This window comes from Ostrinia nubilalis, chromosome 11, assembly GCF_963855985.1.
Source record: "Ostrinia nubilalis chromosome 11, ilOstNubi1.1, whole genome shotgun sequence".
NCBI classification, from domain to species: domain Eukaryota; kingdom Metazoa; phylum Arthropoda; class Insecta; order Lepidoptera; family Crambidae; genus Ostrinia; species Ostrinia nubilalis.
In genome coordinates this window covers 1,099,263-1,122,250 of record NC_087098.1, presented here as the reverse complement: position 1 = coordinate 1,122,250, position 22,988 = coordinate 1,099,263, and the positions used below count along the sequence as shown (strand labels likewise).

Here is a 22,988-nt window from a genome sequence, read left to right as displayed (position 1 = left end):
GCAGGAGCACTCCAGCAGAGATGTCCCCGTGGCAGACCAGACACACGTGTGGTACAGGACAGATGAACACTTACAGGATGAGCCCGTCCTCCCCAGCCGACCAAGAGATACTAGGGTTCTCTGGCGAGGTGGCCAGGCGCTTGACGCGGCCGCAGTGGCAGGAACACTCCAGCAGAGATGTCCCCGTGGTAGACCATTAGACACACGTGTGGTACAGGACAAGTGAACACTTACAGGATGAGCCCGTCCTCCCCGGCCGACCAGGAGATACTAGGGTTCTCTGGCGAGGTGGCCAGGCGCTTGACGCGGCCGCAGTGGCAGGAACACTCCAGCAGAGATGTCCCCGTGGTAGACCATTAGACACACGTGTGGTACAGGACAAGTGAACACTTACAGGATGAGCCCGTCCTCCCCGGCCGACCAGGAGATACTAGGGTTCTCTGGCGAGGTGGCCAGGCGCTTGACGCGGCCGCAGTGGCAGGAGCACTCCAGCAGAGATGTACCTGTGGTAGACCATCAGACACACGTGTGGTACAGGACAGATGAACACTTACAGGATGAGCCCGTCCTCCCCAGCCGACCAGGAGATACTAGGGTTCTCTGGCGAGGTGGCCAGGCGCTTGACGCGGCCACAATGGCAGGAGCACTCCAGCAGAGATGTCCCCGTGGTAGACCAGACACATGTGTGGTACAGGACAGATGAACACTTACAGGATGAGCCCGTCCTCCCCGGCCGACCAGGAGATGCTGGGATTTTCGGGCGAGGTGGCAAGAGCACTCCAGCTGAGATGTACCCGTGGTAGACCATCAGACACACGTGTGGTACAGGACACATGAACACTTACAGGATGAGCCCGTCCTCTCCGACCGACCAGGAGATACTAGGGTTCTCTGGCGAGGTGGCCAGGCGCTTGACGCGGCCGCAGTGGCAGGAGCACTCCAGCAGAGATGTCCCCGTGGTAGACCAGACACACGTGTGGTACAGGACAGATGAACACTTACAGGATGAGCCCGTCCTCCCCGGCCGACCAGGAGGTACTAGGGTTCTCTGGCGAGGTGGCCAGGCGCTTGACGCGGCCGCAGTGGCAGGAGCACTCCAGCAGAGATGTCGCCGTGGTAGACCATTAGACACACGTGTGGTACAGGACAGATGAACACTTACAGGATGAGCCCGTCCTCCCCGGCCGACCAGGAGATACTAGGGTTCTCTGGCGAGGTGGCCAGGCGCTTGACGCGGCCACAGTGGCAGGAGCACTCCAGCAGAGATGTCCCAGTGGACACGCTGCGTGCGCGCACCATTCCGTCCGCCGCGCATGTTGCTAGGATGTCTGGAGTTAGGAACTGGAAGGCAAGCCAGTAGCAGTACTTATCAGGGACCACAATATTGACGAAAGAAACTAAGCATACAACGCAACGGCATTAATAAATCTAACATCATTGGATATTAACATAAGGTCACTCAAAAAGACAAAAATACATAAGGGTCAAATATGCACAAGGTCAATCTCATTAATGTATGGCCTAAGTCCCAATTCAGCCATGAGGTACAATTTATTAATCTATAGTAGTAGATAGACAACTAAGATTATCCAATAATTCTAAGTAATATCTTCTCACTGCTTATTAGGAGACTCGTGTGTATCATCAGTATCACGTAAATTGTTGCATTATTTAATTCAGTAGATTAGTGTTCCTTATATGGCACACACACATTGCATCTTTTGTGAAGGCTTAAATGTGCTAATTTACATATTAGTTGTAACAGAAAATTCCTAGTGTGCAGATTTTTTATTCGGAGTTAATCTAGCCAAGACCATTGCAGCAATAAGTTTAAGTACCTAAAGTACCACATGATGACGTCATACAATGACGCGCACACGAGCTAGCTTGCAACTGAATAGAATATCTTATCTTAAACTTGATTAGGTATCCATTACTAGCAATAAATGCACTTACAGCAAACTATGAAAAGATCCAACAATAGAAATATTGTAAGAGATACATATTACAATGAATTCGTGTATAAATTACACACAGATGGTATACTTTTAAGGAAAAAAATATGAGTTTATTGATAAGACAAAATATGCAGTTACAAAATCACAATAATTATCATAGTGTATGGAAAGTAGGTATCAACGTTTACAAAGAAGTATCCTTAAGCAGATTACAAACCACTAAAAAGTTCAATGTGTTCAAACAAGAATATTAGGAACTTCTGAAAAAGACAACTTTGAAATGAAAGGAGAAGATGCATGGCACGGCCCATACAAAATTATTAACTCAGGTACTTTTCTTTCCTGTAGAATGTGGGTCAATTTTGCACCTTCTTCTTTGTTATTGCATTTTTGAACTTCCATTAAATCAGTGCTTGTAAGAGGAAGCCAACTTATTTGAATATGTTAATGTTAATGAGATTCATATACATTATGCAACAAAGCAAACAGAATATAGAAAGTATTATGCAGTTGCAAAAAACAAATTATAATAAGTATTGAAACCATTTTCCAGAAGACTTATTTCTTGTTTACTATATGTATTTATTTGTAAACATGTTTATTCTATTATTTTGATATCACAAGTCATGGATTACCAATACCTATTACTTTAGTGTAATAAACCCAAACAGAAGTAAACAAACTCAAAACAAAAAAGTCAATGAATAAGGAGAGAAGAAAAATAAATATGACACATAACTAAACAAACATGCACAAACATATTATGAAGCATTTCACTATTATTTAGATTCTAGGCCAGTAGATAATGAGCACTGAGTAAATCACAAACATGATTGTATAGACTGCCCATAAACAATCACAATTGGTCATGATCAATAATAACCTGTGATTATGTAGGTATACATAAACCACACACATTATGTATATTGAAGCAATAATGGATGATTTGCATGAAGAGAGAATTGCATAATTTTTACCTTCACTGAAAAAATGTTGCCAGTGTGTCCTGTAGTGATTTTGTGAATCTTTTTGTGGCGGTAGGGGTCCCACAAAATGATGTGGAGATCGTCAGATGCCGAAGCCAGCACACTTGAAAGATAAAAGGTACTCCAGTCAAGCAATCAAATCAATACTTTCCAAATAGTTCACTACAGAGTTAAACACCACTTACGATCCGTCCTTATTCCACTCGAGGCAGTTCACGCAGCCCATATGCCCGTGAAGCGTAGCTTCATGGCCCAGTCTCTCGATGGTGTCCCGTGTCACCGTCAATCGATGCTGGAACTGTTTCTGGATGTCGCCGCGCTCGCGGGCCATGGACAGCCCCACTATCCCCCTCTTCCAGGCGGGCTCCTCTCGTCGACCCATATTTGCTCAGTAACTAGTCAATATGTCTGATCAACCATCACAATCAGACCAAATTACAACTAACTGCGAGCTATGCTATTTATAGTGCACGACATTTTACAACACATTAGGAGTCATTAACTAATTGTAGATACACAGAGAAACACTTTAATGAGCAATCTACACGGCTAACAAACAAATAACAATGAACAAAAAGATTTTTTCTAGACGAAGACAAGTTAATTTCGTGAAGAAAACGAAAGCAAACTGTCAAATGTGACCGAATGATAATTTATGACGATGAGAGCCGAATGTGTCAAATGAAAATAGCGATCGATTTGCATGTTGCTCGATTACAAAATCGTTCTGTAGATGCTGGACACAGAACGATGCTAAATCAGAAAGTATTTTGAGGATAAAGGATACAGAATAAGAAACAAGAATTTGCTGCATCTTATCATACGAATATGCGATTGATTTATCAGCGCGGATGAAATCACCCTAGACTTCTTTCTTCTTTTTAAACCCTTTTATACGTCAATACGGGAATGAATTAGTGTCTGATTCGACTGCTGATTGTTTGATTTAAATCAAAATCCACTAAAAATAACTGTCGGGCTTCAAATCGATACGATTATCGATTAGCTGGAAGAGCGAATGTAGAACGAACGTCGTTCAAACTATCGATATGTCATATTCTCGCTCGTCGCTCCCCTATTGTAAATGTCAAAACACAGCTGATTTGTGATTTTTGTGAATAGGACTGCAGTGTTTTAAAATTTCTTTATCTACAAAGCACATGAGCAAAATAATAAACAAGTGATTTAATTTTAATATTTTTCCAGCTTTTAAGCAACCGGTAAGTAAGGAGCTTCAAATTAAATGGTTTAACTTTAACCACAAAACAAAGTGCTTCATTTTAATCCACCTGTTTTAAACTGTATTTACAGGACTTCTAAACAGTCAAGATGGGTGAACGCAAAGGCCAGAACCTGTACTATCCCCCTGACTACGACCCCAAAGTCGGGGGGTTGAACAAATTCTTGGGGACCCATGCACTCCGGGAGCGTGCTAGGAAGATCCATATGGGGATCTTGATCATACGCTTTGAAATGCCATACAACATCTGGTGTGAGGGCTGCAAGAACCACATCGGCATGGGCGTGCGGTACAACGCTGAGAAGAAAAAGATTGGCATGTATTACAGCACTCCGGTGTACCAGTTCAGGATGAAGTGCCATTTATGTGACAATCATTTTGAGATCAAAACTGACCCTGGAGTAAGTGGTTTGCAAATACTTTTTCATTTTGAACAAAAACAACAGATAAATCTTTTTAGTTTATTTTGTTAATTTAGTCAGTATTTTTTTTCTAGAATCTAAGGTCTAAAATTATATTTCAATGCCTTTTTCAGAACTTAGACTATGTTATTGTATCCGGAGCAAGACGGCAAGAAAACAGATGGGATCCAACAGAGAATGGGCAAATAGTACCAGAAACCAAAGAGGCACAGAAAAAGCTGTTCGATGATGCCATGTTCCGTTTAGAACATAAGACCGGTGATGAAGATGTGGCCAAGCAAGACAAGCCGAGACTTGGCCGACTGGTTGGGAGGAATGAATCCGTCTGGAAAGATGATTATGAATCCAATTGTATGCTGAGAAAAAGTTTTAGGGTATGTTATGTTTTGTTCATACTTTATCTTTATTTAAATCTAATAGCCTTGTTAGATCTAAGTGGCATAAATAGATATAAAACAACTCTCACTAAATAAAAGTTTTGAAAAAACCTTTTTCATTTTTCCTGTTACATTTTATTTTACAGAAAAGAAGAAAAGAGCTTGAAGAGGCTTCAGTCAACGACAGCTTGCTGCTAGCAAAGTCTTCCCTCAATATTGACTTGCTACCGGAGTCCCAAGATGACCGGAACATGGCCTCCCTCCTGTCTCTCAGGCCTTCAAGAACAATAGAAGAAAAACAGTCCCAGGTTAGAAAGAAAATCTTAAAAACTCCTGTGTTGCCAAGTTCCAGTAAAGGCACTAAAGATACTAAAATAATCTTAAGCAAAACTGCTACCATAACAAGATCCTCATTAGGAATTGCTTTAAAGAAACCTAGAACAGAAAAAGATGATGTAAAAGAAAAAACAGAAAATAAGTCATCAGATAATAAAATAGTTCTAGAAAAAAATGTAAAGGAAGACATTAAAGATGAGAAGAAAGTAATAGACAATAGTGATTCTGTACCTGTTGAAGAAAAGGAAGATGTTAAAGATAATTGTTTAGCTGATACCTCTAAGAATAGTAACAGTTTGTCTTTGCTAGGTGCCTATGGATCCAGTGATGATAACTCTGATACAGCCCAAAGTGATTGACACCTATAAAGTATTTTGTGTTGACACAGTACTGTTATTATTAACAATCACATCACATATTTTTCTAATAATTTATTACAAAGATTAAACATAGAAATAAATATAAAGATAAGTTTATTTGTTACACACTAAAATTACAAATAAAACTACATTTAAGTTATATACTGTTTTATTTGTTCCATTTAAAAAACATTTGTTTCATAGGCATGGATTAACATGATCAATTCGATGTAAGCTTATAATTACGCTTAGTGCTAATATTTGATGGCTTCTACACATATCGGCCAACTGTAGTGTAGACGCACACTAGGCGACACGCGACAGCTCGGCGACTAGACGCAAAGACAGGCTGCGGCCGACAATTTCATATATTTTTGGCTTTGGGTATTATTAGTTATAAAATGTAAATAGATACTGTATGGTTAGTTTTTAAGTTATTATTAAGCCTACCTAGATTAAGTTATGCTATCGCATTAGGTTTTAAGTACCTGTAAAGATAGTGATAATGTGTGTGGAAATAAATAAATAAATTTTGGACTACGCGACTCTGACGCCAAGTGTGCGAAGCTTTGAAGCTTGTTGTCGCGTCTAGTCCCGAACTGTCGCTGTCGCGTGTCGCCTAGTGTGCGCCTAGTTGGCTAGATGTCAGCGTTCTCTTTCATCATACGCCAATGAAAACGGTTCTCCAGAATTCATTGAGTACTATCTAAATATCATGTGAATTGAATTTATAATTTTCTTGCGGAGATTAGTACCAAAGAAAAAACTTAAAGGTTCACTGAGAGCGTCTGTGTCAAATCAATACGCTTCTTTAGTTTAGGTACGTTTTATTTAATATTTTTAACTTTATGTGTAGAAGCCTACTCTGGCGCAAGATAAACCATTATACAGTTTGACGAGCTAAGTGAAGTGTGGCTACACTATAGCATGCACGAGAGAAGTAACAAAGATTTGATGTCAAAATCTGCCAAGTGTAGTTAAGGCCCACCGACGGTATAACAAGTTAAACGTCATCGAACGTTTTGTACGTAATAAGTGCAATACTGTAACAAAAATGTGATTTTTATGGCAATCGAGCAGACGGATCACCTGATGGTAAATAATTACCTTCGCCCATAGACACCCGTAGTCCCGAGGGCGTTACAGATGCGTTGCCAGCCTTTATGGTGTTATTTTAAAGCTCTCTTCTTATGTCTATATTCGTTATTAAACGACTGTTTTAAATTGTAATACTCCTCGTGTATGCTATAGCGAAACAGTGTATGGCGACCGATTATGTATGAGTCAAAATTAATTAAGCGAAGCGTGACCAGTCTCTCAATAGCGGAGGCACGTCAACTCTTCACTCAACGTGGCTCATATTAAATTATAGACTAAAGCCGGATTTATATTTGTCTAGAGTGCTGTGACGTGACGTATCAGAACGGAATCAATTTCATTCACTAGCTAGAGTGTTAAGTGAATGACGTATCGTGTCCTGTCGTTATAGCTTTTGACCTGTCGCAAAAAGTTTGTAACCAATTCAGTTCTGATGCGTCATGATGACACAACACGTCAGACAAATATAATCTGGCTTAACAAATAAACATAGCATACATAATCGGTCTCATAGTTAACATTTATATGACTAGACAACATAACAGACTTATAACTAATAGCATAGACACCAATAATACAGTTTTAATGTAACGGGCTTGCTGCATGGGTTGTCAACCACTATCCCAAAGATACAGGCGTCTGCACCTCAAGCTTGTCACTGAGACATCTTCAAATTGCCAATACCGAACTACCTACAACGGCGGTGATTCTAGTACAATTTGAATCATATTTTTTTCGAACTCAGTGGAGGACATTGGTTGACAATACATACGGCCAGCCCCGTACATAAATGCTTGGTTACGAAAATACTTTAACATTCAAATTCAATACGCTACCTACGGGAGTATCCGGCGATGTAGACAATTGCACTGATTCGGTCATGCGGGAGTAATGTGACAATAATCGTTTTGTTGTTCATTTAGATCAATAATAACTTTATGTAAATTGCTTGCGATATAGATATTATTTAGGATTTTAGGCCATTTTGATCTAAATGTACAACACGTACTTATATGTTAATCGTCTAAATGACCTCGTAATTTAGTAAATCGATATCATATTATGGATTAAATACTCTTTAGTATGTCCCTGCTACCGTTCAAATGAATATAGGGCACCTATTTCATTTGCCCAATGACGTCATTTCAATTTATTTTTCTTGCTGTAAGAATGTCTGCTTATAGTAGCAATAATTTGCTGTGCGTTTAGATCTTATATTAATACTAAAATTAACAATATTTCAAACATTTTTCTAAGAATATAGCTAATACAATCTTGTGTCTCACATATAAAGTTCTAAGCGACGACCAACAAAACATTAAGCAATAACAATTCAATAAACAAGTTTTAAAATTAATACTGTATTTGGTTAAAATAAAATACATAGACTAGAATATAGAGATCGTACATTTTTATGTAGATATCGTCTACAGTTTGCAAAAGTGTGCAAGTTTTAGTTATACACGATTTTCTTATCAAATTTAAAAAAGGTTTAGAGTAAAAAACGTTGGGAACGGATTATTGTCAAGAAAACAATGTCAGCTGATTGATATGTCCTGCCATTTTGTATTAGCACAAGATGGATGCCGAACATAACTGAGAATGAAACATTGTTACTAATATTAAAAAGACAGATTTTTTAATTCACACAACAAATTTTTTCTACATTCGTGTGAGTACGTCGTCCAGTTAAAAATACTGACACAGTAGTCTTTAGTTATTATGTAAGTATTCTTAAATATTATTTTAGCAACTTTAATCCAGTCGGTGCATAAGTTAGATTGAGAAAGATACTAAAATAATGAATTCCTCAAAATAATATTAAATATTCTCACTTTGAACGATCAAAGCTAGTGATTTATATTCGATGTCCCAAAATTACAAGGAAAGAGTGAAGGAAAAGTTGCGTCATTAGATAGTGGTGTTTGTCACTTAATTTTCCACTCAAAATCAAAATAAAGGCTCTCACAACCCGGCATATATGGGTACAGACGACAGCACATCAAGCTAAACACAGTGGCGTCTTATCTCGTCGCAATACAGGCTATTTTGCATCGAAAATGTATAACTTGATGTGCTGTCTGCAATGTAAACGTTATATTACTTAGATTTTTTTTAACAAAATCTAATTAATACCTCTTTGGGTATAATTTAAACATTTCGCCGTAACTAAAGCTGCATAGGAAAGCAGTATTTAACCAGAGTCAACATACATAACTAAATAAAAAGAAATCGTCCAAACGAACCCAATAGAGCCGGGCCGGGGATTCCATCAGATGCCGATTACAAAAACATCTTACGTAGAGTGCTCAGTTCTGTGTATTTGTAGCAAATTCGTGGCATAGTCGTTACTCGTTGGGGCAACGCTTGTCCTCCAGCGCCAGGATGAGGGCACACTCCACCTTGGCCTTCAGCCAGAGCAGCACCTCGGGGTCAGATACTTCGATGACTTTCTCATCGGTGGAGAAGTAGTTCACCATTTCGTCCTAAAATTAAAACATAATAATTTTCATTGCTTTTTGATTAGACGAAGCTCTGGCGCTAATGTGGATTCTTAATACAAACTTCTTCAGCCTCATCATCATCAACAGCCCTTTACAGTCCACTGCTGGACTATATGCCTCCTCCACTATAGTGGAGGGTTTTGCTATATCCCCACGCTTGGCAGGCTTCAGCCTCATTGTAGAAAATATTTGAAATTTTATGGGAGAAGGGGGTAGATATACTCCTTGTCTATGAATTTATTGCTACCACAGTACCGAGCCTCATGCAACACGCAGTGGCGAGTCATGTGCTCTAGCAGATATGGCCGCGACAACGCGACGCGAGCATCATCTGCTCATACGTCCATCGTTACGCTGAACAAACGCTAGTATGAAGGGACTCTTATGATGATGAGGAAAAGAGCCACAGATGGGGCATACCTGTTTGATGTTTAACACGAGCTGGTCTCCTCTCACTACGGGCGCGCCGATGATGTCGTCGAGCTTTACCACCCACTCGATGTGCCACGAGCCGCCGCCGCCGCCCGCGCGCACCATGAATATGTGCCTGAAGAAGTCATAAAAGTTAAGAGTTTGCAATTAGGATTTTAAAACGCGCCTTCACTCACACGTTGTAAGATTCGGCCAACCCAAGTTAAAGTAAAAATTTCTTTATTTGTATAGACTATTAAATAGATCTTACAAATCGTCAAATACTTTGCTCTTAAGGAACCTCTACATGTCTCATAATCTTTTTACCCTACCAGCGCACTGTGGGCAAAAAATCGACCTCCCCTTTCATAGGATTTTCATACATACAGTCAAACATACAACCTCCTCCTTTTTTGAAGTCGGTTAAAAAATGATTTGGTAATTTGTTGTTCAAATGAGCTCCCTGTACATAATATTTCTCTTTCCGTAGTACCTTAGTAATACATTATCTACACAGAATTTCACAGGAATGTCATATAAATATTCATTTTATTATTAAATTCATAACTTCTATTCGGGACCGTTTGGGATCAAAGTAAAAGATCGTGCAGCTTCGTTACAGACTCGGTAACAATACCTGAAAGTTTCAGCCTGACCGAGCAAGACCGAAAAAAGTTATGAGGTATTTTATTTTCATTTTCATACATTTGAAACATACAATTTCACATTATGAGGTGTAAACGACGAGACAAGGCCCATGAATACTATAATAATAATAATAAAACTTTTATTTCAGACATTACATCCATATGTGTTAGTAACATGATAATCTTAATCTAGTGTTAGTAATAAGCTAATGACAAGTAGGTAGATAATTATTTAATGTTTTGATGTGTTCTATAGACCTGCATACTTTATTTGTGCCAAAAGCAACACTTATTTTTTTCATAATCCTATGAAAGGGGAGGTCGATTTTTCGCCCACAGTGCAGCGCTTCGAGACCAACATTTTGCAAGTGCTGAGAAGAAGCGCCGCAACAAACTCAGTCACCACTGTCTGCCGGTTAATATAAAAACCAAGGTGTGCAGCCTGCGTGCGCGATGGCGATGGCGATCACGGCGGTCAGATCGCCATCGCTGACGCGAGCTGCACGCGTTAGTTTGGCCGAAGAAAGCGTTAACGCTACCATAAATACGGGAATAAGGTCAGTACAAGAAGAAGCAGCGTATCCTTTCCTCAAGTTTCCTGTGTCAGCCTATTTAGTTCATAGTTTTAACCTTATTATGTTGATAACTGGCGATCCGCTACGATCAACGTGGCATGTTGTTAGTACGGTCTAGTGCCCGGTTCTAGTCCCTCTTCGCCCCTGAGCACTTACCTAGGGCCTAGCGATCGAGGCTCCCATCTGTTCTTGTGGCCCCCTTGATCCTTGAATGCCCAAGGCCACCAGTAGGCTTAAAGATAGCCCTGGGCTTACATACGGTGGATTTCTATATTCAATCCTAATCCAAATTATATGGATTTGGATTGTCAACTGTCAAATTTTAATATGTTTTTGGCCAAAATAACTGCGGTTTTTGATGTTTTTACATTTTTATATTGTTTATAAGACTATTTAAACAATATTAAAGTGTAAATGCATCGAAAATTTTGAAAATATAATCTAAAACTGAATTCAATTTGACAGTTGTAATCCGGATTTGGACAAGGATTGAATATGGGAATCGGGCGATAGTCGTGCGAGTGACTGCGGCCCAGCTGCCTCCCTAGCAGTAGCTGCAGCCCTAGGGCCGCGTGCTGCGAGTGCGGCCTGCTGCCTACAGGTACTCACTGCGTGGTGACCAGCAGCGTGCCGAGCGAGGCGGGCGCGATGTAGGCGTCGGTGTCGGCGTAGTGGCCGCGGCCCAGCTGCCTCAGCTGCAGCCCTAGGGCCGCGTGCTGCGAGTGCGGCCTGCTGCCTACAGGTACTCACTGCGTGGTGACCAGCAGCGTGCCGAGCGAGGCGGGCGCGAGCGGCGCGTGCGCGATGTAGGCGTCGGTGTCGGCGTAGTGGCCGCGGCCCAGCTGCCTCAGCTGCAGCCCTAGGGCCGCGTGCTGCGAGTGCGGCCTGCTGCCCACAGGTACTCACTGCGTGGTGACCAGCAGCGTGCCGAGCGAGGCGGGCGCGAGCGGCGCGTGCGCGATGTAGGCGTCGGTGTCGGCGTAGTGGCCGCGGCCCAGCTGCCTCAGCAGCTGCAGCCCTAGGGCCGCGTGCTGCGAGTATGGCCTGATGCCCTGCAAACCATAAATAGTTAGTTACATACATTATTTAGGGCCTCCATTGCGTTGCGAGCGCCGTAGGCTCTTTGAGATACTTAATAAGATTCAAATTCTGAAATAATCCATGCATTGTAAGTGCCCTTTTCGGCAGGATTGACATTGACCGGCGCGAGTCGGCGCGCAGCGCAGCGTAAAAATGTGGTGAAATTCGCGCGTATCCGCTGGAATACGCTCGGAGCCGACCGGCTTTCGACGCATGCTCGCGCATCCGTCCGGATTGAAATGTCAGTTAATCAGTTGTAAGCAATTATGACTCTAAGAACTGTTAATAAAATACTATTTTCTTTGCCGCGGCTGTGTAAGTGCGCTTCGACGCGCTCCGACGCGCGCCGGTCTATGGGTATCGTCCCTTCCTGTGATGCGGATTTCAGCACGCATGCGAAAATGTGATCTAGCAAGATTTGTAAGGAAGAGAAGAGGAGAAGACTGGAGAGGAGGATCTGAAGACCTAAATCTACAAGCTTTTGTACTCACGTCGGCAGGGCAGTGTCGCGGCAGCCGCTGGCGCGCCACGAGACGGCCGCCGCTGCGTTCCACGCACGCCTTCAGAGCGTTCTCCGCGCTGTTGGCACCCAGCTGCCGCGATAACGACGCACGAGCAGCCTCGCGGCATAAGTCTGTAAGTTTACGTGTTATTTTATGTTTTTTTATTTGATTGGCTGCTAGTACTCATTTACATCACAATAATAAGGCGTATTCTCGCTGTCCCCAAATGGCGGACATCGGGGAAAAAATTGCGACATCCACCAGTGACAGACATATGGTGGAGGAAAGCGAGAATACCTACGCGAATGTTAATATGCAAACGAATTCGGAAATTATTGAAAAGCAATAGATTTTACAGTTGCAAGACTTTTTTTTTTCAGTATAAAATTACCACGGCTGCGATGGTTAATTGGTTTGATAGTAACGGGTTTTTGTAAAAAAAAAGACTCCATCTTATTTCATATTTTATTAATACCAAACAAACACAATAAATACTTATTTCATTTATTAAAACAATAAATTATGTACACAATGCCGTATTTATAGTATTTCTCTCAAATCGCAATCAAATCTTCACAGCCGATGTTCAAACTCGAAAATATACTTCATGATCTTTGAATACAGAAAATCCTTAGCCACACCAGCGAACATGAAATCCATATGGTTAAAATCCCTTATGTAATTCGACTCAACAACATTCGGCAAATGTTTCTGCAGTGTTGCGACATCATCAGGCACCGCCAACCAATCGTTTTCACCGAAGTATATAACTACAGGAACAGTCATTTCACTGAGATCATAATCAGGAGGAATTTCAGTACCGTACAGTTGAATATTTTTGGCCTCTCCATAGTCAAACCGACAGAACCTTCCAGACTTCACGAGCTGCCCGAAGTGAACTAGCTGCAGCGTCGACGAAGTGGTCGGCATATGACCCATTATCGCCGGCATTATGCCAGCCAAATACTTGCTGTCATTGCCGATGATTATGTTCAGAACGTTGTTACATGACGCGCTTATGTAATTGCAAAAGGAATCTAACATGGAGCTAAGAAAGTCTGTATTAGGAATGTTACTGTTTAAGAGGATATTCCCCAAGACAGTTGACGCTGGAGAGAACATCTTCACGAGCGGACTCTTCACGTGTGCCATCCAAGCCACAGGCGCCATCGAAAACATCAGCTTTACCTTTTTAATATACTCTGGCTTCAAAGCGCTCATCGCGTAAAAGCTCGTCGACCCTTGAGAGTACCCCACGTAGTATAAACTGTCTTGTCCAGTAACATTAAGGGCGAAATCAATCATTGCTGGCAGATCAAAAACGCCAATTTCTTCCCACGTGAATTCCCAAAATTTCGTCTGGTTGGGGACCATTGAGATGTGTCTGTTGGCGTATTTATTCCCTCTAGCGTTCCCCATCCACACATCGAAGCCCTGATCAGCTAATATGTAAGCTAGAGCCTTGTCGGGACCCTGCAGAACCCAGCTGTCGGAGCTTTCAACGAACCCGTGCATCAGGAAGGCTACTAAATTATTGGTGACATTATTCTTGCCTCGTGGTATTCTATGAACGTTAATGATGTATCCATCATCAGACAGGACATCGTGTTCTTCAATGGGATATCCATACTTGGTAGCCAATTCAGTGATGTTCAGATGTGCATCCTCTAGAGCAGTTGTATTTGACTGAGTGTTTTCTTCTGGTGCGTTGAAAATTATGTTGACGGTGTCTTGTACGTTGGTTATGAAGTTTGCGATGTCTGTGACGGTTTCGTATATTACGTCAAGTATTCCCCGGTTTGTAGGTTCCAGCGTTCTTGCGTCAGTCGCTGCGAACAGCGCAACGACAAACACAACACTCGTACGCATTTTTACGGGACACGTTTGAAATAATCGCGAGACAAACTATTAGGTACATTATATATTAACGATACCTCATTAGTATTTAAACTTCACCTCATTTATATTGAGCACTTGACATTGTTCTGCTCGTCGTAATTAACGTTTACGTGCGTTCGTCACCGAGGTGCTATTATCGTTAGTTCCCGTGATTTATGTGCCCTTGAAGTATGAAACAGATTAACAACAAATTAAGAAATTAGTCTCGTTAATTTTGGGGTCATTAATTACCTCATTATATTAAAATAAATTAATCGGTTCAGATAACTCTACCATGCCATGCGGTAAACTTGGAACTTGTAATAATTACACCTGTAGCATTGAATAAATATTATAGTAACTTAGTGTTAATAAAACAAACATGCTCTAAGATACTTACGTCGAACAACAAGATAGTCGTCGTCTATCCACGCAGACAGAAAAGAAAACGAAAATATTAATGGACGAATACACCACGTGACAGAATGAGACATGAAATTAACGTATCATTGAGTGCTTGTTTGTTAACACACCAAATAAAATTAACAAAATATGAGTATGTGTAGCCATGCTTATTTCGATAAATATTTCGATTTAGAGACCTAGGTAGTAAGTAATATAGCTAAAAGATCAAGAAAAAGACAGATTCACTTATTGTTTAGCTAGCACCCAATCAGACGTTAATTACAAATTAATGTGACCTAATTACTTTCAGACAGACCATTCCAAAGCTGTAAATTCAGACTTTATTAACAGTTAATGAAATATGGACAATAATAATAGAAGGCTGCACCAAATAATAAAATGAGTAAGTAAACATTTTAAAGTTTTCTAAACATTAATATTAAAATGATTTTATCATTTACTCTTCTAAGCATGCAAACATGCATCTGAACATCAATAGGTACAAAAGTAAGTTTGCAACTTGGTCCATATTCTACAAAATTGTTTACTACGATCGCTAACGTATTTGCAAATATAATTCGTGATCGTATAATAAAATATGAGAAAAATATTACTAAATAAATAATGTAGTTCATTTTGGGAAGTAAATAAAGTACTTTTAGGTTTCATCATTATCAAAACGATTATTTCACTTAGACCGGCTTTTCAGTTTCTAAGAATATATCATATCGTCAACGATCATAGCAAGGGTATGGATTAATATTCACGACGAGTTTGTCACAACAAAGTGGGAAAACATCGATATTATAACGTCAATACTAGCCTTTTATAATATCAATAATAGTAGTAGAAGTTTCTATCACAGAAACATTTATGAATTCAATAAAAAATACAGATCTAACTAATACTCATGTTACTTTTTAAAGTATGTTTGCAACGTGTCTATAAAAACACTGAAAATAACAATTTTAAAGCGAAAATAATCCAATGATGTCGGTGTCGAGTCGGATCCGAGAAACGCGGGTTCGATTCCCTCTTCTATAGTCTGGTCTGTGAGCACGTAGAATTTTGTCCAATGACCCCAAGCTACCCATCCTTATCGCTCGCACGTAATTATGTTGCTGTCGTGCTCTCACACTCACTGCGGGCGCCCGTCGCACATTCGCGACAGCAATATAATTACGCGCGAGCGATAAGGATGGGTAGCTTGGGGTCATTGGACATAATTCAACGTGCTCACAGACCGTGCTTTAGATGAGCATATTGAGCATACCACGAGGGTAGTATTATTTGAAAATACAAATTCTTAGAAAAAAGTGGTTTTAACTCTAATGTCGATGTTTTCCTTTCCAACTTTATCCCACATCAATGTATCCCTAATATCAATCTTCGGTAGTCCACAAGACCCAGGGAGGCTTACCGACAGTGGGCCGCGCGATGAGTCCGGCCAACGCTAGCGCCACGCTGGCCGGGTGCGCACGCGCCGCCTCCAACACGGCCGCTGGCAGATCGTTGCTGGCTGACTCCTCGTCACCTTTAGACGGCCATTGTCAAACTTGTATTATAAACACTAAAGCTTTGGTTCCCAAACTTATTTGAAACGCGCCCCCTTTCGACCATACAAAAAACTTCGCGCCCCCCCTCCTCCATTCAAGATTATTTATTGGTAGTATCGAGCAGTCTGGAATGCATTCTCCCAGCGGTCGCAGGTTTTTTATACTTAAGTACACAGATGGCCCGCGTCCTTTAAAGGTTTTTGCACCTCCCCTGGGGGGCGCGCCCCCCACTTTGGGAACCAATGCACTAAAGTTTCTAACATGCCTGTTTGACCCTCTTTCATAAAAAACAACTGGTCAAATTTATCGAATAAGTATTTAAGATACTGAGGATGGAGTCTGTAACCCATTCACACAAAAGCTACTAGTCGAATTAATGAAACTCAGAAGACAAATAAAACCCAAATATCGATGCTCTGTGAACGATGAAGAAAACGAAAAAAAAAACGAAAATCAAAACAACAAAGACAACTTTTTTGAAACAAAAAAGACAACTGAAAAATAAACGAGGAAGACACAAAAAAGAAGACATAAAGATGAGAAGCAAAATATAAGTTTCGTGCGTGGAACACATAAAGAATAAATAAGAAAAAAAACCACAAAATTAGTATCCTGTAATAGAAACCTGATGGATAGATGAAATCACATCACAAAAATATCTTGAATAGGATCGTTAGTATTTATGCTGTAAAACATAAAGTTGTGTCTAACATAGATAGGTACTCTCCCGTATAAGCATGTATCACAATTTTAGAAGAAAATATTACTAATTTTAGTATTTTTATTCATATAAGCCATCCTATTATTCATATACCCCGATCCCAAAGTGCACTGACCTGGCTTCCTCCGTGCCGGCTTGGCCTTGGGCACGTCGCGGAAGATGTCATCGGCAGCGTCGGCGCCCGCGCAATGGCCCAGCAGGGCGCGCGCGCCGCCGCTCACGCGCTGCGACGCCTCCAGCGAGCGACGACCGAACACTGAGCCCTGGGGGAGAACATGGAGAAAACGGTAATATACAGGGTGGAATTTTGTAATGCCACCTGAAGAGAAAGTACCCTTAATACTGTAAATAGAAAATTAAAATACAGGATGTAGTTTTTAACAGATTTTAGTTGGTTCGATTCCCGGGTGTAGCAAGCAAATTTTTGGAAATCTTTGAATGCAGTTCTATTTATTTTCAAAAATAAAGGAATGTTTTCTTTGAGATAATTTTTCTATTTACAATATTAAGAGTACTTTCCCTCCAGGTGGCATTACAAAATTCCACCCTGTATACTTACGAGCAAAAGTATGGAATCACCCCCTTGTGTTCCGAGCGAGCGATCTTAAGAACCGAATGATTATGTATTATCTGTGGTATCAATTTAAAGTTTATAATATTGCCTTTAAAATGGTACCATTTTTATTTGTCTTCTATTAGTCATTTAGTTTTTGTGATCGCTCGAAACAAATAGAGTGATTCCATATTTTTGCTCGCGAGTGTAGAAAGAAAAACATTTATTTGGTTCGAACATTAATAATACAGTTTGATTATAAGCTAGTTTAGAACCGAAAATGGCTACCGCTCAACATGTGTCATGTCATATAGGGTTGATCATGATCATCATCTCAACCACGGCGTGTCCACTGCTGAGCATAGGACTCCCCGAAGATGTCCATATTGACCAGTTGGTAGCGGCCTGCATCCAGCGCCTTCCTGCTACCTTTATGAGGTCCTTGGTCCACTTTGTGGGTGGACGTCACACGTTAACATTATTAACACTTACTATAATTATATAGTACTATTTACTATTCCCTTAAATACATACTTCATATTGGACTTGATAATGTAAAGTTGCTTTTAAATCAATTTTTGCAAGGTTTATTTTGTTCAAGTTCACTATTATCTAGTAATCGCAAACGTGATACCAGATTTATCGCTTATCAGTAGGTGCCACTGTCTTAGGTAACTCGAAGCACCAGCCGTGCTAGAATGCGTGTCTCGATCAGATTTATCGTGGGCCGTGGCACGCATACTAAGCCTACAGTACAACTGCCAAGCGAGAAGCAACTCTAGCACTCACCAGATAAGGCTCATAGTACTGCTTCATGCCGCGCGAAAAGTCCCCGATGGTGCTATAAGGGTTCCCGAGGATGCTCAGGCCTAGTACTAGCACGTGGAACTGCTGCACCAGCTGCGTCCAGCTGCCAAGCGAGAAGCAACTCTAGCACTCACCAGATAAGGCTCATAGTACTGCTTAATGCCGCGCGAGAAGTCCCCGATGGTGCTATAAGGGTTCCCGAGGATGCTTAGGCCTAGTACTAGTACTGCTGCACCAACTGCATCCAGCTGCCAAGCGAGAAGCTGCTCTAGCACTCACCAGATAAGGCTCATAGTACTGCTTCATGCCGCGCGAGAAGTCCCCGATGGTGCTATAAGGGTTCCCGAGGATGCTCAGGCCTAGTACTAGCACGTGGAACTGCTGCACCAGCTGCGTCCAGCTGCCAAGCGAGAAGCAACTCTAGCACTCACCAGATAAGGCTCATAGTACTGCTTAATGCCGCGCGAGAAGTCCCCGATGGTGCTATAAGGGTTCCCGAGGATGCTTAGGCCTAGTACTAGTACTGCTGCACCAACTGCATCCAGCTGCCAAGCGAGAAGCTGCTCTAGCACTCACCAGATAAGGCTCATAGTACTGCTTCATGCCGCGCGAGAAGTCCCCGATGGTGCTATAAGGGTTCCCGAGGATGCTCAGGCCTAGTACTAGCACGTGGAACTGCTGCACCAGCTGCGTCCAGCTGCCAAGCGAGAAGCAACTCTAGCACTCACCAAATAAGGCTCATAGTACTGCTTCATGCCGCGCGAGAAGTCCCCGATGGTGCTGTAAGGGTTCCCGAGGATGCTAAGTTCGAGTACTAGGACATGGAACTGCTGCACCAACCGCGACCAGCTGCCAAGCGAAAAGCAACTCTAGCACTCACCAGATAAGGCTCATAGTACTGCTTCATGCCGCGCGAGAAGTCCCCGATGGTGCTATAAGGGTTCCCGAGGATGCTAAGTCCAAGTACGAGGACATGGAACTGCTGCACCAGCTGCGTCCAGTAGTGGCGTGATGCTGCGTCTGCCAGCCCTGCTGCCGTCAGCGGCGCGTTGCGAAGTTCTAGGTAGGACATCCTGGAATAGTGGAAGATAAGGAGATTAATGCGAACTCTTGTCCTCGCCACGACCTCTCTGACAAGAGTGTCTAAGAAGAAGTTGTCATCACAAAAACTCCTGCACAACTAGGATCTACGGTTTGGCTGACCATTAAACCCAACCAGTCATTATCGAGACTGAATATCTTGGAACTCGCAGCGAATTTAATCAGAAGAACATATCAACAAACACTACTGGAATATAAGTTTTTGCTAAACAGGATTCAGATGGACTCACAATAGTAAAACAAATGACTAGAAAAATAATAGAACAGCAAATGTGTTACTTTATAAAACGTACCTTAAGACTACATCCTTCATGTCACAGAGCGATGAGCCCCACGAATTGAAGAGGTACTCCAACAGATCACTATTAAACAGTTTAGGCCTGTTCTCCTTCTTGGTTCCGAACCTTGTCCTGCTCGGACTACTAGCGCTCTCCGTCAAGTAGCCTCTCGAGGACAAACTTAACACTATCTTGATAGGAGAGAGGTGCACGAACTCAAACAACACATTCTTTTGCGCGCTCGTTTGGCTCTTTATAGCAATAATTGGCAACGGCATATGAACCAAAGCCAAGTCAGCTCGCAGTCTCACCGCTGGCTTCTCTTCTATCTTCCAATGGTTGAGGATATCGAACACGTGGTTAACGAAACCTCTATCCAAATTCACACAGTACTCCCTGACTAGAATCTTGAGGTATTTGTACACGTCTTGGTTCAGCGTAGGCCTGTGCTGCTTCAAGGCTACGATCTCCATGCATGGCTTTAAGCCACGGTTTGACCTCGCTTCTGGTGGTAAGGGAGCTGGATACAGAACGCTAGGAAACACCGCTTCATTCAGCTGGTTATCTATCTGCAGTCTTTGTACCTTCATGTGGAAATAACTATACGTGTCAGATTTACGGAATTGCAACCAAACACCAGGGTTGTACGTCCGCCGCAGTTCTGAGAAGAACGGCTTCGTCATTTGCATCTTTTCTAAGTCTATATCGATGTATTCTTTTAATTGGCACTTCTTTTGTTCAGTCTGGTATTTCTCTTCGATCCAGGCGGTCAGGTCTGGGGACAGTTGCTTCCACTTGCGACTCACGTTGACCTCCCATTTGGGCAATGAGTCAGTAATACTAACGTATGCGAGTTCTTTGACTGCGTTATTATTTTGGACGCAAACTGATAGGCTCACGCCTGATAAGGATAGATATACTTCGTAGTTACTCCTTTCAGAGTTGATCCTCATTCGGTACTGGTAGGCGATTCTTTCGTCTTGGGCCAGCGCGAAGACTCTTTGGTAGCCTTCCATGTACGAGATCCAGTATACGATGACCTTGTCTTTCCTCATCTTCTTGGTCTTGGTGTGGTTTTCTGGAAGGTCTGAGCTGTCGGAGTCGTCGCTGCTGGAGGAGCAGGGTTCAGGAGACTTGGGCGTCAGGCGCTTGAGGGTAGACGACAGTTTGGAAGTCACGCTGCTGGTTGCGACCAGCGTCGAGTGTTTCACCGACTGGAAGCTGACTTTTTCTTCGCCATATCTGCGGAAAATATGCAAGCGAGTTTAGTAATAATAATAAAACACAATCTATGCACAAAAGCAGGATATTAGGCCACTCGCTCACGGCGACTTTTTGTAGTGTAGCATTACTTTTTGTAGTGTAGCATTTGCCACTCGCTCCCACTCGGTGGACCGACGATCTGGTGAAGGTCGCGGCAGGTGCCTGGATGCGGGCGGCGCAGGACCGGTCTTTGTGGAAAACCTTGGGGGAGGCCTTTGTCCAGCAGTGGACGTATCGGCTGAAACAAACGAACAGAAGTGTTGCCAACGCGCTTCTCACCCGTCCTGGCCGAAGTCCGCCACGAAGCCCTTGCCCTTGTTGTTGTATATGTTCCAGTACAGCGTGCGCTCCTTGGCGGGGTCGTCCCAGGTGTACAGCAGCGACTGGTAGGGGCTCAGCAGCGCCACCTGGCCGGAGTCGGCTTGGTGTAGCTTGAGGAACAGGTCGTCGCACAGGTTGTCGATGCGCACGGGCGCGTCGCCGCTGGTATACGGCTTGAAAGTGATCGTGAAGGGACGGTCCGTGCCGCCGGTCACGTCCACGCAAATGGCCGACTGGAGAGGAGAATTCAAAGTCAAAAACTATTAAATAAATAAATGTACTTGGACATTTTACACTGCGCCTCTGGTCCCAAACTAAGCAAAGCTTTTACTATGGGTACTAAAATAGTACTTACAGTTAGATTAAAGCTAACAGGGGATATGAAAACACTTTTGGGCTGTCATTCGATCGCCGTCAATTCAATCATCACATGGGAATTTAAATCAAACAAAAAGTTTTTAGAAAGTGTAGATATTCATAAAAGAAAAGTATTTAATTCTGTATTACTAACTGTTATCAAATCATGACTCTATTTTATGTACCTACATCAACGTCCACCCACACAAAATTGCAATAGCATCATAAAGTTTTAAAATTACAGCTTGAATTTAACTTTACGGGATCCAAAGAAACCGTAATTCAGTACACAAATTATCTCGTTTACATAATTTGCGCATAACTAGCTTCGATATCATTCATACATAACATTGCAAATTACGCCCCTACCACACCCGCACTTAGGTCACACACCTGTACTTAGCACGCGCCCATTACCGCAGCCATATCTCCTAAACACGCTTACGTCACGGCCATAAACAGAACTGCCCCTACCCGAAGTGGCGAACGCTCTAACACAATTAACACCGCTTTCGACCCAACTATTATAAGACTCCGCGACAATTTCACTTCCTCTCAGTTTTCAGACAAACGAATATGGGCATGAAAGTCTTAATACTTGTCGTGGTGCTATGTGCAGTTGTGAACAGTGACGAGTATGGACGCTCGCGACAAATGCCGGAGTATCTGAGGGTTAAGAGAGCGAAGTACTACTCGAGCCCGAGTAGGTTCTACAGAAAGCCACCTCCGCCGTTCCTGACTAAAGGAGCGTTCTCATACACGCCGCCGCCAAATTACATGGAGAGCGACGACCCGCACCCAGGCAGCTTTAGGCCCAAGGTTAGTACCAGTAAACGACCGATTAACGACGGGTTAGGAGACGACGACATTAACAATCTCGTTAAACATCTATCTAAGCAGGATTTGGATAGAATCATCGAGTTCGCTGGAGAGAAATATGGAAATCCCTTGGAAAAATATAGCACTTCATTGAACAAAGTCAAAGAAAATGACGATGTGAGAATATACAAGGTAGCAGCTCAAGAAACGGATCAAGATCACCAGTTCGCACTCAATGGTCCCTACATTGGCAATAATGAACACACAGGCTATGAAATGGAGTACAAATCAATCAGTAAACGCCCGGCAGACACTGACAAATACGTAAACAACGCCAATCAGTTCGCATTCAACGGTCTTTATGCAAATGTTAACAATGCAAACTTTCGAAACACCCCACCGCAATTTCATCCATCACCTGAAATAAATTCTC

General features: G+C 42.2%; 3 protein-coding genes across 3 annotated transcripts in view; 1 reads left to right on the top strand and 2 right to left on the bottom strand.

Annotated features, from left to right (window-relative positions):
• The window catches only part of LOC135075961 (WD and tetratricopeptide repeats protein 1), a 33,057-nt gene extending 29,453 nt beyond the window's left edge, over positions 1–3,604 (bottom strand). The window contains exons 1-4 of the mRNA XM_063970408.1: positions 3,130–3,604; positions 2,936–3,047; positions 1,163–1,341; positions 75–179 (exon numbers count right to left, since the gene is read on the bottom strand). Coding sequence (XP_063826478.1) covers positions 75–179; positions 1,163–1,341; positions 2,936–3,047; positions 3,130–3,326 — 593 coding nt within the window. The 5' untranslated portion in view covers positions 3,327–3,604. The remainder of the gene's footprint in view (positions 1–74; positions 180–1,162; positions 1,342–2,935; positions 3,048–3,129) is intronic.
• A 420-nt stretch (positions 3,605–4,024) lies between these two features.
• On the top strand, positions 4,025–5,838 carry LOC135076038 (coiled-coil domain-containing protein 130 homolog). Its single transcript, XM_063970488.1, has 4 exons — positions 4,025–4,164; positions 4,256–4,585; positions 4,720–4,980; positions 5,130–5,838. The coding sequence occupies exons 2-4, from the start codon at positions 4,274–4,276 to the stop codon at positions 5,676–5,678; spliced, it is 1,122 nt and encodes a 373-aa protein (XP_063826558.1). The 5' UTR covers positions 4,025–4,164; positions 4,256–4,273; the 3' UTR covers positions 5,679–5,838.
• Positions 5,839–8,889: 3,051 nt separating this feature from the next.
• The window catches only part of LOC135075960 (intermembrane lipid transfer protein VPS13A-like), a 101,254-nt gene continuing 87,155 nt past the window's right edge, over positions 8,890–22,988 (bottom strand). The window contains exons 46-57 of the mRNA XM_063970407.1: positions 21,338–21,612; positions 19,811–21,037; positions 19,297–19,489; positions 18,993–19,133; positions 18,656–18,836; positions 16,200–16,313; positions 13,138–14,325; positions 12,485–12,627; positions 11,831–11,965; positions 11,664–11,785; positions 9,701–9,827; positions 8,890–9,262 (exon numbers count right to left, since the gene is read on the bottom strand). Of these exons, the coding sequence (XP_063826477.1) occupies positions 9,125–9,262; positions 9,701–9,827; positions 11,664–11,785; positions 11,831–11,965; positions 12,485–12,627; positions 13,138–14,325; positions 16,200–16,313; positions 18,656–18,836; positions 18,993–19,133; positions 19,297–19,489; positions 19,811–21,037; positions 21,338–21,612 (3,984 nt within the window). The 3' untranslated portion in view covers positions 8,890–9,124. The remainder of the gene's footprint in view (positions 9,263–9,700; positions 9,828–11,663; positions 11,786–11,830; positions 11,966–12,484; positions 12,628–13,137; positions 14,326–16,199; positions 16,314–18,655; positions 18,837–18,992; positions 19,134–19,296; positions 19,490–19,810; positions 21,038–21,337; positions 21,613–22,988) is intronic.

Bases quoted from the DNA above. Each gene is read 5' to 3' on its own strand.
- LOC135076038 (XM_063970488.1), top strand. From the start codon at position 4,274: ATGGGTGAACGCAAAGGCCAGAACCTGTACTATCCCCCTGACTACGAC. The intron at 4,586-4,719 runs GTAAGTGGTTTG...TGCCTTTTTCAG, and splicing joins AGATCAAAACTGACCCTGGA to AACTTAGACTATGTTATTGT. The intron at 4,981-5,129 runs GTATGTTATGTT...TTTATTTTACAG, and splicing joins TGCTGAGAAAAAGTTTTAGG to AAAAGAAGAAAAGAGCTTGA.